Source organism: Toxotes jaculatrix, chromosome 6 (genome assembly GCF_017976425.1).
Source record: "Toxotes jaculatrix isolate fToxJac2 chromosome 6, fToxJac2.pri, whole genome shotgun sequence".
In the NCBI taxonomy this organism is placed as follows: Eukaryota; Metazoa; Chordata; class Actinopteri; family Toxotidae; genus Toxotes; species Toxotes jaculatrix.
The window spans coordinates 18,294,016-18,314,314 of NC_054399.1; the positions used below are offsets into that span (position 1 = coordinate 18,294,016).

Below are 20,299 nucleotides of genomic sequence, written 5' to 3' on the forward strand. Positions count from 1 at the left end.
TCAATCTGATTGATGTAAATCCGATTTATTTTGATATTAAGTTTGCAGCCTAATTCGAGCAGCTGCTGTTTACTTGTAATGACATCAGATATAAGTCATGACTTTAAGACTAGATGAGCTAAATGTCTACATTCAACAAATGGCTTCTGAAAACTTGGCCATTCAACAATGAACTGCGTAGGCTTTTTTTTTTTTTTTTTTACTGTGCTTTTTGCTTGACACATTCACAGTGAAAAGCCATCAGAGTATCCTGGTGTCATGTGAAATGTGTGCTTGATTAGCAAATATAGCTGATTGGTAACACAACAGTCTGTAAACAACAGCAGAGTACAACACTTACAGTTAAGAACTTTAAAAAGACCAAAACAATGATTGTCTACTTCACAGGTACTGGGGGAATTTCATAACAATAATCACAACTAAGATCACAAACTGTTCTGTTACGGCAGCTGGTTCTATGACTTTTCTTAATGATAAAAGCTTCATATTTAGCCATGCGTCTAATCAAACATCATTATGAAATAATAACAGACAGATGAGGCACGTGTGTGATTACAGGACTGAAAGTTAATCAATTACCGAACACACACACACACACACGCACACACACACGTGCGCGCGTCTTCATGTCACAAAAGGATTATCAGAGTAAATGCATCCAAACCATACATAATTACATGCTACTGGACACTGGATGTGTGAAAATATAAATACAGCTGTAATTAGAGAGACTCAGAGAAGGAAAATTCTATTTATCCTTTTTTTTCTTTTTTAAATGGGAATCACCTTCAATTTAGAACAGTTGGTGCCAGGTGTTATAAAAATGTCTCCATTTACTGATACAGAACCAGATAAAAGCAACATACATACATCTCTCTGCACACAGTATTACAATCTGTCCCCAGCTCATAAAATTATTATTTTTTATTTCATTTCTGGTTTGTTCATGACAGCACTATCTGATATGAGTGTTGCATTTGTTTGTTTTTTTTTACCCTCCCTGCTTTGTACTTTCATTCCTCCATGCTTTTAATCGTATTTTATTTGCACAATACAGATGCACTAAAACAGGAAAGACAAGGACAGAGATATGAAGACAAGACCTGTGAATAAAAATCTGTGAATTCCTTCAAAATTTAAGCACTGAAAAAACTCTGCCATAAAAAGTATTGCATCCAATATATAATAAACATGTTCTTTTGTGAGGGTTGAAATTTCAACTTACTTTACTGACAGTAAAATTGAGCCCAGGCCTTGCATGGTGAATGAAGTGTTTGCCCTGAGAGCGGTCCAGTTTAGCTGTGCCTGTAAAGGATATGAGTGCTGTGTGATTTAATTTTTAGATCTGTCGGGGCTTTGAAGTTTGTGCTGGGAGGGTGAGTGTTAGAGAAGACTGGAAAATGAAGGGAGAATGAAAAGCTGAGGTGGGGTTTAGTATTCAATAATAAAAAAAAAAAATCTCCTTCTGTGTTTCTCAGCCTGGACAGCTTGCAGTATGATGAGGTTTGAAAAAGGCAAAGAGGCCTGTGTCTGTGTTGCAAAAGTCTCACGTAGTCATGATGAGGTTGCACAAAAACATTCAGGTGTCATTTCTGAAAAAAGGATTTTGTGTGAAAATGATGATGTATGAGTATTTTTGTTCCAGCTGCTTCGATGGACAGCTCTCATATTAACAGTCTACAATGCTAAGGTTTAGCTTCAGGTACATCACCTGTGCACCTTGTATACTGTTGCACTGGGGCAGGTCGGTGCAGGTCTTCTCAGAAAAACCAACACACCTCTGGTTTATTCAGGCTGCTGTTTCCATTCTTGCTTGCTTGGCTGTCACTCACTATCACTGTACAAGCAAATGTACTGTACATTTTAGCATTTTAATGTCCAGAAACAAGCAAGTCACACCACTGCTGCAAGGCACCTAAAGGTCATGATATGAATGTCAGTGTCTCCTTAACATCCTGCATGAAACAGCCCTTTGAGTTGTTGACATGAACTTTTTGTCAGACTGTTGTACACAGTAAGGAGACGGGAAGGACTCGCTACTTTTTCACCTTAAAGTGTTTTCCACAATAAAATGTTCTTTTGAATATATATCTTTGTATCTCATTCATTCAGGACTTATGTACCGTATTTACACAGAGGTTAAAATAATAACATTTCCAAACCATGGTAACAAGTACACTTGCTTTAAACAATAAGGCATTAAAAAGTCAAACTGCTGCGTATATACTTGTGTAGCTGCGACAGTGTTTCTTGCAGACCCAGATGTGCTTCCAGGCCTGTTTCGCCTAAGTATGACCAGAGTAGAATTATTAGACCAGGTCCCTGGCTGAGAGTTGAAACTTCTCATAGTTGGGTCCCAAGAGGAAAGAGTGTGAGTAACCATCTATCTATCTACAGGTCTGCGGTGATGACCGAGTCGTTGTACATCAGTACGTCAGAATCACCAACGAGCAGCGCTGATGTTTGGTCCAGCTGTCCCATCCCTTTCTGGGAAACTTGTCCATACACCTGAGCTGGCCCTCCGCCGCTCCCCGGCATGATGCAGTGGGAAAGCAGTGGCGCGTTGGCGTCATGGTTGGAGCCCGTGGTGGAGGGTACACCGCTGACGTGACCTGTGCTGGTGGAGCCACTAGCGCTGCTGGGTGAGCGGCTTTTAGGAGGTGGCAGGTGGTGCTGGATTACCCTGGTGGGTGGAGCTGGGGGAGGGAAGTGGGCAGGAAAAGCTGCATATCCAGGTGGAATGGGGTATCCGTTGACTGGGATAAAGCGCTGGTGGGTCTGAGGCACAGCCATGGGCGTCCAGGCTGGAATCTGAGCCATCTGGCCCGGCGAGGGAATAGCCTGGGCTGGGTAGAGGTATCCTGCTGCGGCAGCGGCAGCAGCATAACGAGGGTTGCTGAGGTTGCTGACAGGGCTGGCACTGAGTGAGGTGGTCTGAGTGGTGGCGTTGCCTCCGCCTCCAGAAGGTGTGCTGGAACTGGCGTGGGATGACAGCCCCTCCCAGGCTCGCAGGCGGGCGTGGATGTCCTTGAACCTCGGTCTACGTCCTGGTCCCTCTTGCCAGCACTCAGTCATCAAAACATAGAACCTGAGGGATAAAAGTTTTAGATTTTTAATCATGTACATCTATCAAGACAATTTAATTTAATAAACTAAACACCTAAAATTCTCATGAAGATTTGAAATTACATTTCAAGCATTAGGGTGCTCTTGAAGATAAAAAAAAAAACTAATCACAGCAAAGAAAAGAAAATGTTCTTCAGGTACTCTTAGGCAGAGCAGGGAGTGGAGAAAAGTGGTGAAGACCTGGTGTTGTCAAAACTGGTCAGCATTTAACAAGTGCCTGACAAAATAAAAGCTTATAATACGTCTCCATTCCCTGCTTGCTGCAACCCTGCAAGAAAGTGAATAGTTGTTATGTTTGAAACACAATAACACAAGAGCCATGAAGAGGGAACTGAAGGTAAAAAGGTGCTGCCTTAATCTTTCAACACAAGCTATACTGTTTGCCTAAACTTCTGAAACAAGATGAAGATGCGGCTGAAGTTCAGGTTCGAAGGTTTCGTATGCACTCTCTTACCTTCTCATAGTTAATTAACAGTTTATGTTGACGTATAATATTAACATGAACGCACCTTGGTGGGCAGTCCTCAGGGCAGGGCAGCAGCTGTCTCTTTCTCACCATCTCCATCACTTCCTGGTTGGAGAAGCCGTAATAGGGCTGCAGGCCGTAACTGAAGATCTCCCACAGCACAACTCCGAATGACCAGATGTCTGAATCTGTGGTGAACTTGCCATAGGCAATGGCCTCAGGGGGCATCCAGCGGATGGGCAGCAGGGTCTTGGGCTGAATGCAGTAGTAGTCTGAGGAGTAGATCTCTCTGGAGAGACCCAGGTCAGAAATCTTAATGTGAAGCTGTTCGCCGACTAAAATGTTCCGAGCAGCGAGGTCTTTATGGACGTAGAAGTGGCTGGCCAAGTACTCCATCCCAGCAGCCACCTAGATTAGATTAGTAAGAAAAAAACAATAAGGATTTATTAGGTGTAAAGTATGTAATGAAAGGAGCTAAGGGAGGGCAAACAGAGATCACTTAACTGATTTGTGATTTTGAATTGAATGATCAAATAGGAAAAGACACACTCATCAACTATACTGCTTCCAAATCTCACCTGTATGGCCATATGCAGGAAGTCTCCATGATCCAGGCTGGATTTCACCGTGCCGTCCTCATCACTGCTGCAGCCAACGTCAGAGTGTGGTGAACGCATAATGAGGAACTCATGGAGGTCGCCCTGAGGAAGAAACTCAAACAGCATGCACACGGGCTGCTCCTGGGTCACCACACCCAACAGGCACACCACATTTGGGTGTTGTAGCTCAGTCAGCACTGCAGCCTCCTGTGTTGGAGAACAGATAACCAATAGTGATTTTTGAGCAAAAAGAAAGCCACTCAAACAAAGATGAAGTGATACTCCATCTGAATTTATTCAGATGGAGTATCACTCCAACCTGCCAGTAGTTACGGTTTATTTTTGGAACTATTTCAAATGCATTCATCTGTTGTTCAGTGATTTTGAGCCATATACAGTCTCCCATTGCCCACCACATTTACCTTCTGTGGAAACATAAGTCATGCTTCAAGTTTTGTGGGAAGAGCAATCTTTCCACTGGGAAAGTTGTCCCTTGTAGTTTAAATCACCAGTATTTTAGTATCACATTTTATTTTACCAATCCACGCACAATTGCCAGTTAGAAGCATGTCTTTTAAAATGACTTCCTATTTAGACCTAGAGCTGTTATACTGATTTTTTTTCCTTCTTCTTTAAAATAACACTTGTTGCACACTATCCCATATATATATATATTTATATAATATTGTGTATTTCTTTATTTATTTTGTAAAATTGGAAAAAGTTAACTTAAACCTTTGGTGGCAGTGATCGATTCTGTACCTGCTGGAAGTCGCCCCACTGCTGGGCACTGGAGATATCCTTCAGGGTCTTTATGGCCACAAGCTGAGCCTGATCCATGCCAGGGAGATACAGGTGACCCTTGTAGATCTTCCCTAAAGTGCACTCTCCAAGCTCCTCCATGAAACGCACAGCTGACAAAGGTAGCTCTTTGGCCTTACTCTGCAGAGAGAAAACGAGAAAGAGGGAAAGAAAAAGGGAGAAGTGAGATCAGTGGTAGAAGAGATGTGACAGAAAAATTACATCATTATTTACTTTGTTAGGCCAGTACTCTTTCCTCACCATTATCCTCATATGGAAATATGAAATGTTGACATGATGTTTGCGTCTAATTCGATGCAGGCAAACTGCCTGATATAACACCATTAATGTGTTTGAGCTTGTGCGTGCATGTCATTGCATGTAAAAACTAGAAGTAAAGTCTGGAGAGTTGATAATTGTCATAATCAGACTCGGTCCATTACATCAGCTCCTAATGACGCCATTTAAGCCTTTGGAAAGCAATGTGGGAAAATCATGAAATCTGGCAGCTTAAAAATGTAATTTATCTGACAGGTTAGCAGCATTTATGAAAACTAAGCAATTAATCCTCTTGCCAGTAAAACTGTAGAATCAGCTGCAGAAAAACCAGAAAGAGCTTTAGCTTTCTTTGTGAGGGATGGCATCACCTTTTTAGTATTTCATGCCCAGTGAGAAACTCAGACTGGAGGTTTATTTGTGCAGCTAAATCCAACAACACTGAGCTGAGCTGTGGGGTTTTAATGGGGCAAGAAACCTTCATTACTGAATTGAAGTTAAGAAAATCTAGTTCTTTAGTATCAGTGGAAAAAAAGACAACATGCCAGTTTAAAGGGTTAAGTCTTAATACCAACAAGAATTTATTATTGTCAATGAACGTGACTTCTGAAGTTTGAGTCAGTTCCATTTTCCTGTTGTCATCAATACTCTCATAAATATATCTATGTTTTAATCTGCAGCTAAAAACATTTTCCTGTTCGATTAATAATGTTTGCTGAAAACTAAAGTGTCCAGTTGTTTTTAGAAAATTACTGAGCCTTTTTTAAAAATCAAAAATACATTTGTAACCTATTTTTACAGATTTACATCTTCAGTAGGACCAAATGGGCTTGGACATTGTTACAGACAGAATAGGGAAGCTGAGGAGTATTGAGTGATAAACTGTCACAATGTTGGGTTTTGGTGTTTTCGTGGAATTTGTTTCCTTTACAGTTAGACTGAAAACAATTTTTGGGCTGCATTATTATTATATTTTTTGTCAAGCCATTTCTAAGGAACCCCCTGGTGCTAAAGATCAAAAACCAGGGTAGATATTTAAAACATGAATTGTAGTTTGTTTAAAGAACTGCACAACTAGAAGAAACACAATCAGAGAATAAGTGTCCAGCACTTTGACTGTGTGCAAGTTTGTTTATGAATGTGTTGGAGTTCTTTGTCCCTTCTGGTTTGGTTGTTTATCCCTGGTGGCTCCAGCTAAACTCTCATATGTGAGAGCTGTCCAGGTGATCTCAGAAACAGTGGGAATGTGTGTGTGTGTGTGTAGCTGTACTTGGGAGAAGATAAAAGGTGAGGAGAGGTTGGCAGAGATTTTCAGATTCCAGGAACTCAGAGATGAATAATGAAATTCCTCTGTGAGCAGGAGACACACACACACACGTAGGCCTGTATGAGCTCTGAGGGGGGTGGTCTGTGTGTTTCTGATTGTGTGTAAAATTGTGTGTATGAGAGAAGTGTGGGGCCTGCTGATGTTATGAGAAACACAGATGTTTTTAGTTATGGGTTTGTTTCACCCCTTCTTTTCCTCCCCACACCCAAACCCTCAGATCCTCCTCACACCACCACAGTTTTGTGTGTGTGTGTGTGTGTGTGCGCGCGCGTATATTTATGTGTGTCTAAATGGATTGTCACAGGCACTGGCCCCTGGGTGACCTTGCAGCAAAGCCTGCTGGGTAGCAGCCTAACCCTAACCCAAGACAAAGTTGTAGATAAGAGGAGGCAGAGAGGAAGACCCACCTTGGCAATAATACATATAAATTATTGTATAATACGAGGATTTACAGGTATCTAAAAAGGTTTTAAAAGGCAGAAATTACATGTAAATCCTCATTTATTGAAAACTGTCTTCTAGGTTTTAGTCATTAGATACTAAGTTAGATACATGTGGTGGATAAAATAGGTGATAACTGTACTTCTGTAAAAGCTTTATTTGCTTTTGAATTGTTACAGTGAATTGTTCTGTGGTCTGATATCTGTGAACCATATCTCAAGATATGGATCCACAAAGACAATTTGAAATCAACTGTATCATTCCATAACTGCCTGGCTGTCTCTCTGAATAATTTCTTTGATGTACCGTAAACTTGCCTCTTTGCAGATACAAGGTCGTCATTTAAACACATCGAGGAAAGATTCCCTTTTTAGGTCAGTGAAACATTTGTTCCATTCGAAAAAACAGAATAAACCAGATATTAATGGCTTCTGATGCTTCTGTGATATTTTGCGGTTCACTCCACAGCTGTTGATGGTAATATCATACATTCATATCAAACACATTACCTTGAGCATCAGCTCTGGTTTTGCACAAGCAGACACGCTGTCTAGATAACCATGCCACCCACAGACATGATATGACCGAGTATGCAGCCTTGAAAGAAATATGATACAAATCCCAATGTGAGCAATGTGTTGGCTGGCAGAGCAGAGGCTTGATAATCTACATTACAAAGAGAGTCTGTGAAAGAAGGAGTGGAGGAAGGAGAGAGTGAAGGATGACAAAGAGTTCCAGGGGTAAAGGGATGGAGGGAGAGAGAGGAGAAGAGCAACAAAGAAAGATGGATTAAGTGAGAGGAGTGTGGGGAAGACGTGGAAAAAGAGACAGTGGGAGAGGAATAAACAGAGAGGGAAAGAGCTGCAGTTGAACACTCATGGACCTGCTGAGCTCTGATGATAGAGATCTGAAGCTTTGGCCGAGACAGGTCATTTCCACACACACACACACACACACTCAGCTCAGTAACCCCAGCATGCTGCGATGTATCCCAGTTGACACACAGAGGGCTGTGCCAGTGTTTTGACTCCTTCCACAGTCTGCTCTTATGACTACAAAAGATCAGTACAGCAAAACATTGCTCATTTTGAGTCACCACAGGAGAGTCCAAAGTGCTGTGTGAGTATACACTCAGTTGCCAGGTTATTAGTTAGTCCTGCAATACAGCTTCCCTTCATGAAGATTATAATCCGTTTTTGTTGAAACTATTTTAGAGAGGTGTTAATTCAACTGTACGGTCACTTCTGAGGGTCATGGTGCTGTTTTTTATTATTTTGTTCATCCCATTGGTGTCAGTGAGTAAGGCATCATTTACTTTACACACACAAAGCATCATCTACTGTGCCTCTGTACCTTTGGCTTGTATGCAGTTGTGAGCATGGACATCTCAACGTTTTGTCCTCGGACTGGTTTGGGCTGGCGGGGGGCAGGAGGCCTGGAAGACTTCTGGTTGTTGCGGCACACACAAATGAAGAAGAACAGCAAGGCAATGGCTAGTGGGATGGCAACACTGGGAACCAGGATGTACAAGATCTCCATGTTGCTGCCGCCAGACTTGTCTTTATGATCTATGGGGATGAATGGAGAGAGACGAATAATATCAGATCTAAAGATTATTGCATGATTGTGAAATACAATATGACAATTTTGCCACATTCCATACTATTATTGTTGTTGATAAAGTAATAATTCCAATAAAAAAGAAATGAAACCATCTGTCATCTGCCCTGTCATGCATGACAACATCAATAAGTGTAAATGTCATTAGAATAGACTTAAACATATTGTAGTCTCTCACCGCAGATGGGTATATCACAGAGCTCCATGCGGACAGCCTCATCCAGTGTGAAGCACCAGGGGGCCTCATGTTTGTTCCCTGGGTTGCGACAGTACGAGTGTCCCCCGTTCAGCTCTGGATAGCGGACGGCCAGGTAGGTGTGGCTGTGAGGATACTGGGAGTTCCACGGCTGACACTGACGCCCCGACTTTGTCATACTGACTGTCCCGCGGTAGTCTGCCCCACTGCTATTGTAACACTTGTGATCTGGAAAGCAAGACAAGTGATGAGCTTATTAGATTCATATTATCACTCTCCTTCTTTCTGGTTGACAAATTTCTTGTAAGCTTGACAAGAACAGCAATGATTCTCTGATTACTTGATGTGTCAATTAAAAAAAATAACTCAGCAAAAAGCTTAGCTACTACAACACACAGGGATACCTCTCCTCAGACAATAATATTAAGTAGTATTTAGCGGGAGCAATAAAAAAAGTCATGTAATCAGCAGGTGAAGTAGTCTTACTCTTGTTAATGGGCTCAGCCATGGGGATGCCTATCCTCAGACAGTTTGCAGCCTCGGGACTGTCAGAGGCAGCCAGGTCCTCACAGTTTGGCAGCTTCAGTCTCTTCAGGATTAAAGGGTTTGAACGGGCGATGATGTACTCGGTCTTACACAAGTCGTTCTCTAGGATCTCGCACTCATCCTTACACAGGTCCCGAGGTTTGTCGGTTCCGGAGCTGCGGTCGCATGTAGGGAAGGCAAAGTGGCAGAGAGAAGGGATGGCAAACTGAGAGCAACGGTCGGACAAATGGTTGGATGTCCCAATCATGGTGAAGGCCGCTGGGAACAAAGGAGGCAAAGGTGGTGTTAGAACAGAAAAAGGCCCTTGATGATTTTTGGTGATATATCACTTCAATTTATTTTAAACAGTCTGGAATCAAATTTCATAAAAAAAAATATTAAAGTTTTTATTGTTGTTAAAAAGACAGGATATCAAATAAATTTGATTGTCTTTCATTCATCAAAAGAAATAAAGACTTGAGCATCTACACACCTGAGGGATCAAAGAGGGAGATTGACAATGAAAGATGCAGCTTTAAACGTATGATTCATAGTTATACTACACATTTATTGCAAACATATGCTTTTCTATGGTTGTCACTGTCAGTAAGGCAGATCTGTGGGAGGTGGAGGAGAAGACAAGAAATTGAAAAGTAGATAAGTAAAGTTGGCTATTGTCCAGGTGCTTCTACAGCACATGTTGCTCGGATAAAATGATAGTAAAAGCAGTACAGGTGACATTAAATTTTAGTTGATGAATGGCCAGTAAATGTACATTTTCTGGCTATAAAATGAATGATTAACAGTCCCACAGTAGGCTTATTACAGCTCTGTGGCATCATAAATCTTAATTATCACTTGTCCTTGATGTTTCAGATTAGAGTCTGGGTTCATGGCCTCTTTGTCCCAGAACTGTTTGGGGGAAAAGCTGACAGCTGCATGGATGTAATCAATAACATGCACGTTACACTGACCTCTGATGACATATGCATGCAAACACCCAAAACAAAAACACAGAAGCAGAGACACAGAGATTTAGAACAGTATGAAACAGCGTGTGGGCCATGTGTGCTCCATACAGACTGGTGACCCTGCTGAACTTCCTTTGAACTCCATTAGTGATGTTCTCTTTTCTTCCTACTGCACATTAATTAAGGTTTACTTTCTAAACAGTCCTTATTTGCAGAAGGTTTTCATTGGGTTAGGGTATGCAGATTTTTCTATCTGCGCTAGCTGCGGAAGACATATGTGAACAAAGTTTTTCAAGTCAGGACAGAACCGCTAAATGATGGCTGAACTACTGAACTCACTGGATGAAAGCAGGCTTTTCCTGTCAGGCACACAACTCCTGAGAGGGAACAACTAATTTGTCCTTAAAAAAAAAACATGTAAGGCCTTGTTGTTGATCTGGCAGCATATAATTACAGATAAATCTATAAATCTAAAATAATTATGTTCAAATGGTTCCAATCGTCATCCAAGCCTCTGTGTGAATTCACATGTAAGTGTGATACCTCAGAAAAAGCAGAATTTTACAGAATCTGTTCAGCAGTACTTTCTTTCAGTACACCTGAAAGAAATACCAATGTGCTGCAGAGGAAAATGTATATTATCAATGAATGTCATCTCATCGTACATGCAGAAGTTGAATTTGGCCCATGGCCCAATGAGAAATTAACTTTTTTTTTGCAGTAAGGTGGGTCAAACCCATTAAACACATTGCCTCTTTCTCACCTGTAATCTGGGTCTCGATCTCGCCCTGCATCTGCAATGAATCAACAAAGATGCTGCGGTTACCGATGAAGCGGGCGCAGGCTATGCCTCTGTACGGTTGGCAGAAACCCTCTTCATCAAATTCCTCCCTGAGACATACAGAAACACAGAAAGGAGAGAGTTGGAATATTTAAAGTTAGTTTACATTTGTCTCAACAATAACACACCTCTCTGTCACATTTATACTCATGGGACAGAGTTAAAGAAGAACAGATGCCAAAATGTGTTGCAATGCAAAGAAAGACCACTAGATGTCAGTCTCTCTTTGTCTATCACACAGAACCAACTGGTTGCACTGGTTGCAGCTATTCCTTGTCATGGGTACTAAAATAAGAAGTCTCCCTTTGCTTGGCTAAAGATAAGTCACGCTCAATCAAAGGCAGAGATCTAAAACTCCGACACACACACATCCCAGTTCACAGTACAGATGTAAACCGCATTAAGAATGAATGTTTGGCTGTTTGACTTTATTCCTGTTTATGGCACAGAGATGCCATCACGAACCATAATTTGAAACACATGGATAGAGAGAAAGAAACGGCTGATGATTCTGTTTTCACAACTACATGACTTCCTCCTTCAGTGACTCTTGACTTTATAGCCCTTCTCTGTTTTCTGGTTATGTAGTTGTCCTGTGCTCTTGCTGTTCTTTTTTTAATCCATTTATCTCAGCTCCTCATACTTGTTCTGCCTCAGTCTCTCACCTCTTTCATTCTGAATATACACTCTCACATATGCACACACACACACAAACCACATGCTGACTAGCAGGCTATGCATTCAGTGTGAGATCACTGTGTCATGTGTTTTAAGTTGTGCCATATGAGGACTGTAAGACCAAGCGCAACCACAATATATAGGGGAGTGCATGATGCCACTGCCCATGCGCATACACACATGCACACACACATACACAGCCAAGCACAAAAGAACCATATTGTAGCTAGAAGCTGATTGAAAGTAGCTCCTCATGCTTCAGACACTAATGCTTGAGTAATGGCAAACAAAAGCTCTCCATTTGAAACTGACAGGACTGTGAAATGTTTGGAAAAACTTCAAAATTAATAAAACAGACAGATCTTTATCTTTAGCTCTGATTTGCCAGTAAATAACAAAAACACTTACTGAACTTACAAAGAAAGAGCTCTGTTTGAAATAACAACAGCCGCTTACATCTTTGTTTGCCTCACGTTGACTTAACAAACTGTACATTTCATACTTATTTGATACAGTGTTGCTCCCACTTCATGAAAACAGCAACACAGTGCTTCACATTGTGTCTAACACTAAAATTGTGGCTTGGTGCTTCATTATCACACGTCCACGGCTGCTGCCTCTGCTGACACGAGTCAGATAGTTTACAAGTGACATTACTATGTGAGAATTACTCTAATTACTCCACAAACTGTAACAGTGCTATAAAATACTTTAAAGATGCATCTGAAAACAAGGTGACAATGGTGTAGGCATGCACGCACAAACGCATGCGCACCCATCATGGCACAAGACACACACACACACAACTTTAGCAATGCCAAGGGTGTGTAAGCACGCTGTGAGTTCAGGGTCATTAGGTTCCCTCTCTCTGAGGAGTGTTAAGTGACTGAAGGGCCAAGGTCAGTTCTCTGACTCTACCCCTGTCTGTACAGATCTAAATGAGCTTTCCAGACAGGGACACACACACACACACACACATAAACAGAAATATAGAGCAGTGGCCTGCATACTGCCGATTCCACAGAGATATGGTAACATTACATTTACAGCTTAATACAGGTTTAAGCAGATTTTATCCTTGAAATATGTAATTTCCTAGTAAAATGTGGATATCAGTAATAATGAGTTCATGTTGTGGTGTGCCTGCAGACGGCTTAGCACCCCTTCATCAAACCACAAACTGCTACATCTTCAGATATTTTTCCTTTGGCGAAGGGCTTCTTCTCTTTAGGTGAAAATCCTGTCTGGCACTAAATCTGTAAGAGGAGCAAGAAAGCCACCACTCTAAGAAGTACTCGAATGATTTGACGGACAGTTGATTGATTGAGCTGCTTCCGTTCTGAATGTAATGAACCAGAATATGAAAACGCAGCTGGAGCATGAGAAAACACACACAGAGGATAAAGAGTGAGGGCTGGAGTGTGTCCAGGCAGCCGAGAGGTTAGCTTGGTTGTGCGTCACCGAAGATGGTGGACACACACATCCACGCTGACATCAAGCCACACACAGACAAGTAAATGACAAGGGAGAGTAGACGATCCACCGCAATGCAGCCAGATCCCCGCGGGCAAATTACAACTCAAGAAAGTCCAAACAGCCTCAATCGAACCAGCTCAGTCCAAATCAGAAATCGCCCCCACCGCTTTCTATATTTTAATTTCTTTCACTCTTCTTCAAGTTGAGTTAGATTGAGAATCATGTCTACGAGGCATATTAAAGTGTCTGTATCCTGTCCAGTATGGCATAAAAGACTTGTAACATGCTTAAAGAGAGAAATGGGCAGGAAAGACACATCTACAAAAACCTAATCACTGTGAGACATCTGAGGTTTTCTGAAAATCTTTTCCTAGTATCCATTTATTTCTGTGTCTGTGTAAGCTATCCCAGGCAGGGAGAGCCAAGTGCGGTTGCTATTTGTGTAAACAGTGGATGGCTGTTTAGGCCTTTTATTTTACACACCAACGCCACGGGCCCTCTGTGTAATGTTTTATAATAGTTAATTACAAGGAGAGGCTTTTCCCTCTGAGACCCAATCTATAATCCAGATCTAAACAGAAAGGCGAGCCCCACCACAGAACCTAAACAAGGTATGCAGGACATTGATTCATTGTCCAATTACATTTTTTCCAACCTCATTATTTATTCAGGGAAGCGCTTGCTAAGCAGCCATGTTCTTTTTTTCCAGCACCACCCTGATTCATATCCATAAGGTTCCATACATTTACACCTGAGTGGTGCCAATAAGAACTGAGTGAGAAAGAACTGAGTGCATCCTGATGGGTTGTGAGTTTTAAGTATGTTTTCTAAAAATGTGCACATATGCAGAGTTGACATGTAAGAAAAGAGATACAAGCAAGCAAGCATGTGCAAAAAGTGGAGAGCAAGAAAGAGAACGTTTAAAAACTTGCACCATCCATCGTACCAGAGATGCATATAGACATAGATGATGCAATAGATGATCTAGAAAGTTTTCCTCTGGGTCATGTAGGTGTTGTTAGAGAATAGTATATAAAAATGTTAAGGATCATTAAACTATTTAATATAATAAATATCTAAAAATGGATGATTCATTCACAGTCGACTCCACACTTCATCAAAAAAGAAGTTCAATTTGGCATCAAAAACAAAACAACTGGACTCTTTTAAAACTCATAATCAAAATGCAGACTTGCCCTTTTCTCGTTACCTCCACAGGACCTGTCAACAACCCCACCCCACCCCACCTCTCAACACAAGGCTCTTTCCCCTGCAAACATGACTCTTCTTCAGTTTCATCTGCTTCAAATTTTCCATACAGTCACACAGGACAGTACTGAGAGCTGCCAGATAAAAAGCAAACAGAAAAAAAATAGCAAAGTACAACAATAAAGTAAATGGAAGACAAGAGAAAGAAAGAAGCTAACTAACTGATCAGCTGCCTGTTCCAGTTCCTGATAGTCTTCTTTGGTTTTCTAACTGACCAATCAATGAATCATCTTTTTGGCAAAGCTAGTGATATGTTTTTTAGAGCTAAGCCTCCCCTTAGTTTTAAAGTTACTCTGTGTGATCTATCCAAACTCTTCTGCTGGAGCAGAAAATCTATTCCAGCATTATTGTGAAATTTCAAAGTACACTGTTGAGAGTGACTTGAATTATGCAGAAGGCTTCTAAGCATGGAAGTAGTCCTCAAATTACCTTCAAAAACAACACAAAAAGTGTGTGACATTACCAATGTAGTGCAAACACTGTTTATTCCAGAATAAGCAAACCTTTCTTTCCTTAGCGATCCTTAGTTAGGTCCATACTTTGGTTTATGTTTTGACTATGGGCAAAATCTTTAAGCTCTAAGCATGTAAACTTGGGTATTTCTCATCAACAAGCTGTGGGCTGGGATGATGGGTTTGTGTTGAGTTTTGGGGTTAAGAGCATGTGAAACTCAATACTCCTTGTTGGAGGGGATATAGAAAGGATGGGATTTGAGGGTAAGGATGCCAGGGACACATCCCAGAGACATTTTAGATTTCAGGAGCTGCCGTGGCTGATAAATGAAGAGGAGATGAGCTGCATGAGGTCACAGCTGTTGTATTGTGATTGGGGATGTCCCTCAGACTGTGTTATATGTGATAAGGTTGGTGGAAAACTGGGCATTTGCTGGCAGTATTCAACACTTGAATGAAATCAGGAAATGTGTCCTAGACAGCCAATTGTCATTCATTTCCATACAATATGAAAACCAGTTTGCAGTCCCCTTAAACCTGGTTGATCCATCACCATGAACATCAAATCTGCATTGATGTTGGTTAAAGTTGTGCTATTTCTACATATGAGAGCAGTTTGAGTGCAGATTGATTTGAAAAGTGTAAACTGTAATCAGTCTGCACTTCAACTGTTTAACCACAAAGCAAGAATGTAACAAAATGCAGCCTTGAAGTTCACTCTAATATACTGCACAACTCAAGCAAAGTTCCCTTAAAACCACAGGGAAACGAACGGAAAGAAAAGGATGCCTGAAATGTTAAAGAAAATGTATGCAAATTCCTAAAACACAGCTGTGTGGTTTAAGTATGTATGTACAGTCCTTTAAAGTCTGATTTGTAGGTTTATAGTACATTTATTTTAGGGCATTTCTGTATTAATTTGTAGAGAACTCACACTATATCATTTAAGATAAGGTGACATGCTGGAGAATCATCTAACACTACCTCCTCTGAGTTTGTGAACATGTGTATGTGTGTGAGATGGTGTGTGTGTTGTAAAGGGAAGGTATCCAACAACGAATCAAAGACACTTGTGGGTCTGGAAAGGAATGCATCGGCAAAGAGGATGAGGGTAAGAAAACAATAGACAATCGTGTGGTCACTGTCCTCAAGAGATTGTGTTTTCTCTCTAGAAGTAAGTCTGACTCAGACAATAAAAAAATTTGAAAACACAATTTGTTCAGTATCATGTCTGTTTACAGTTATCAAAGATAACACAGGATTAGTGCTCAGCTGAAACATGAATTTAGGATGTTGCCAAATTCACTTTTTCAGTTTTATCTGTACAATGTTGGTGAAATAGATACTGATATTTTTCAATGGCCAACAATGACTGAAGGGCAGTGATTCATGCGTTGGGTGCTCTCATACTGTCTCAACTCACAGACAGTGCCATTCAATTATCATAGGAAAATTGGAGAATACATGTGTGGTTGCAGCGTGTAATGATCTCTCACTGACAGGGAGCCAAAATGGCCACCAGAGGCTGAGGTTGACTGGGGTCTGTGGCTGCCAGTGGCCCATGACCGCACTGGGAATGAACAGCGAGTGAGGGCGACTGAGGCACTGCATTAGGATACAATGGAGAAAGGGAAGGCCCTCCTGGGTCCTCGTGTTACTACTGCTCACTGACTGCAACAATAGAGGCTTCTGTCAGAGAGAAGGTTGGAAAGATTCAGAGTGTACTAAAAGAACAAGGAAGCAAGAAGAAGCATACGAGAGACATTTAGAGAGGAAATTGAAAAACTAGTCACTGTGGCAATTATTTGGTTCTCTGGAGAATCTGTTACGCAGTAATCTACCTGTAATAAGCACATGCATGCGTTCGATTGGCCAATGCAGTGCCTTGCTGACATCATATAGTGTAGTGGCAAACGAATGTCTGAACACGGGCTCACAGGTTCGCTCTGACAGAAGAGCTCAGACCAAAAACAGCCATGCCTTCAAAAAAAAAAAAAAAAAAAATGCAAGAGCCTGCCTTGGTGGGGGAGTGCTGCTTCAGGTACTGGTGAGAAGACAAATATAATTCAAGAAGCCCAGTTTAAATAATATTTTCATGAGTTTGAATTTTTATCAGATGCCAAAACACTGTGAGGATGGATTTTATTGCTTTGGAAAGTTATTGAAACAATCACTGAGTAAAAAGCAGAAATACATTATTCACACAATATTATTGTACACTGTAACCATGGAGTGGAGTGAGGGGGCTGCATTTTTACACGAAGGGCTAATGTTGGCTTGAATATGGCCTAAGTCATGATGGTTATCTCTGCACATGATAAATACTGTGTGCAGTTCTTGTGTTTATTTCAAACAAGCTACTGTTTCTGTTGCCAGAAATGTAAAATGTATCACATCCAGTAAGTCAGAGGAATTTTCCCAGAAAAAGCATTGCAGGCACTGGTGGGTTTGCACAGTAAATGCTAAAGCTTTTAGGAATTGCTCACGGTTGAATTATTCTTGATTTGAGATAGAAAGTAAACATTCATTTATGTTAACATTTCACTAAATGTAACTTGGATACAAATCTGATTTAAAATAGTCCACAGAATGACTCCCAGATATAGACGCTTGTGTTTGAAGTATTGGACTGCACTCTGCAGAAGAATTTGTTTAAGGGCCCAGTCTTTGCCCACACAGGCTGGAAGTCACGACTGTGGATGAAGCTAAAGAGTTTTAATAACAGGGTTAACACATACGCGGTGATTTGACATGCGGGGAAGGACCCTACATCAATCCTGTCACTCCTCACAATGCTCCTGACCTGGTGACATCACTTCCCTGGAGGACCGCAGGGTATCAGAGGTACAGTTGGGGGAGGGTTTGGGGAGTGAGGGTGTCAATCAGTCTGTCAATTAGCAGGATAGGAGGGCAATATGTCTGCTAAAACTTAACCCCAATGATGTTTATACATACACATATACACACAAACAAATGGAGCACAGGGGTCACACAGTAGGACCCACTACTACAGAGGTGAATTAGAGCAGGAGCGGAGGAGGAAAGTGGGATGAGTTTGTTTGACTAATCACTGACCCACTGGGTGTCGAGATCACTGATAACAAATAACATAGATAGCGAATGCAGAAGGTCAAGGAAAGTAAAGAAGGAAGGAAGGAAGGAAGGGAAAGTAAAAAGTCCAACAGAGAAAAGTCAGAGAGAAAAACTAGAGGAAAGACATGGTACACACCCGCACAACAACAGTGCGTGTGTGTGTATGAGACCACAAAACAATTTTCTATTGTTGCTGTATTTTCATTATAATTTAAAGGTGACAACGTGCCACTGAAAACCTAAAAACTGTGAGATCTCAGCAGTAAAGGTGCTTTCAGACAGCGATCGTGGCTGCTGCCTTGCTACTTCCATGTTGCCTGTTTCAAATCAGTGGCGACTCCCAGCTACCTCCAGTCCTACCAGTCTGTATACCACAGGCTGCTGCTCGTCATCTAGTATGATCTCATCGCACATTGGAAATATGACACAATTAATACAGCAAGTTTTGCTCACTAGTATTATTAATGTTGTTTATTGAGGTTTGAAGTTGTATCAGTACCATTTCCCTTCATTTATCAGTATGTTTTCTTAAGAATTATGGTGAATAATTCATGGGAGTCCAGTGAAATCAAGTCTTTAACCGTTTCCCTGTCTGTGTTTTTTGTGGTTGCTATGGTTACACGGCGAGGCACAGCAGCAAGTAAGAAAAGATGAACTATCCTATGCTCTCCTTGCTGCTGCTTATGCTGCTGCCACCACTGACTTTGGCGTCATGGCCTGGGCCATATGACAGTATCTGTTGTTTTGGCTTGACTCTACCTCTTCTTTCAGGTCCTCGTTGAATGCTTACAAGATGGCTTCCCCACCCCCTCCTGGAAGGATGGTTTTATTCGGTTTGATTTTGTTTAATTTATCCTATGTTTATGCCATATGTGGTATTAGGTTAATCTATAGTTTCATTGTACCCAACACCCACACTTCACCACTGACTGCTTATTTCACTCATCACGCTTTGCTTATTTTGAGTTGACTTAACCAAACTAAGTTAAGAAAACAGATCTCCCTTCTTTATGGCCTGAATGAGTTGGACATAACTAATTTTGATCACCTCTAGCATGACACTGCAGTACATTCAATCAGGAAACGATGTATGAAAATACTTCATACACACTAAAATCTTTTACTTTTATGTTACAAAATGAGAGACACTGATTTATAGCACTGACAACAGAGTATTACAAATATAGCAGATCATAATCTATTTTTATAATAGCCTTTATCCCCGGAGCAGTGCTACAAACGTCCTTCTTGTTTTCCATTTGTGCTGCTATAAAAATTCTTGTCTCTACTTTTTTAATAGCATTCCTTGAATTGACTCCAGGCTGCTTCCAAACATCCGTGTGGAAATAATAATAACAGGAAAAGCAAAGAGTTGACAAAAGAAAGAAAAGGGGAGAGGGATAGCCGAGAGCAAAGCCACTCCCCCCCACGACATCCCACACATGCGCGCGCACGCGCGCACGCGCGCACGCACGCACGCACACACACACACACAAAACACACACTTTCCTGCATGATTTACGACAGCTTATTGCCTAGATCACAGATCCCACTCTGAACACACAAAGGCAGACACTTAAAACAGACAGGAGAACCCATGTTTTGGCTGACAACCTACTGACGGTACTTAAGGAACAAGAATACACATGTTTGAACACAAGCGTGGCTTCCTGAGGAAAGTGGAATAAGCCTTGATGAGAGCGATTAAGCGTCACTAAAGGCACGTACTGTGGGGAAGGAAAACACTGTCACACTGTGGAGCCCATAAATAATCCTTCTTTACACACTATGATGTCAAAGGTGTCTGTAGGACACAGAAAACAAACAGAATGGGTTTTAAGTCTGATTAAAGGATAGACACCATGATACATTCACGTAGTCAAACAAAGCTGCTAATAAGCTACTGGCATATACGCTTTGTTTGTTCAAAGGATCAATTTTCTGTAATGTCTTCAGGTACAAATCATCAGAGGAAACTATCAGATTTTAATGTCAATCCCTACAAATCAAACTCTCTCTGCTTTCATGAATTCACGCACTGATGTGAATTGAGGCATGAAATTTCAGAGGATTATGGGAAAAAAGTAATAAAGATATCACTTTATGAAGCTGAAGCACAAAAGAGATGTTGAAGGAATGTGG

General features: G+C 41.2%; 1 protein-coding gene across 2 annotated transcripts in view; it reads right to left on the reverse strand.

Annotated features, from left to right (window-relative positions):
- Positions 1 to 1,258: 1,258 nt before the first annotated feature.
- Positions 1,259 to 20,299, reverse strand: part of ror1 (receptor tyrosine kinase-like orphan receptor 1) — a 113,544-nt gene continuing 94,503 nt past the window's right edge. For both annotated transcript variants that reach the window (XM_041041203.1, XM_041041202.1), the window contains 8 exons: positions 11,112 to 11,239; positions 9,339 to 9,656; positions 8,835 to 9,080; positions 8,390 to 8,604; positions 4,954 to 5,133; positions 4,171 to 4,398; positions 3,636 to 4,000; positions 1,259 to 3,088 (listed from right to left, as the gene is read on the reverse strand). In XM_041041203.1, the coding sequence (XP_040897137.1) occupies positions 2,392 to 3,088; positions 3,636 to 4,000; positions 4,171 to 4,398; positions 4,954 to 5,133; positions 8,390 to 8,604; positions 8,835 to 9,080; positions 9,339 to 9,656; positions 11,112 to 11,239 (2,377 nt within the window). In that variant the 3' untranslated portion in view covers positions 1,259 to 2,391. The remainder of the gene's footprint in view (positions 3,089 to 3,635; positions 4,001 to 4,170; positions 4,399 to 4,953; positions 5,134 to 8,389; positions 8,605 to 8,834; positions 9,081 to 9,338; positions 9,657 to 11,111; positions 11,240 to 20,299) is intronic.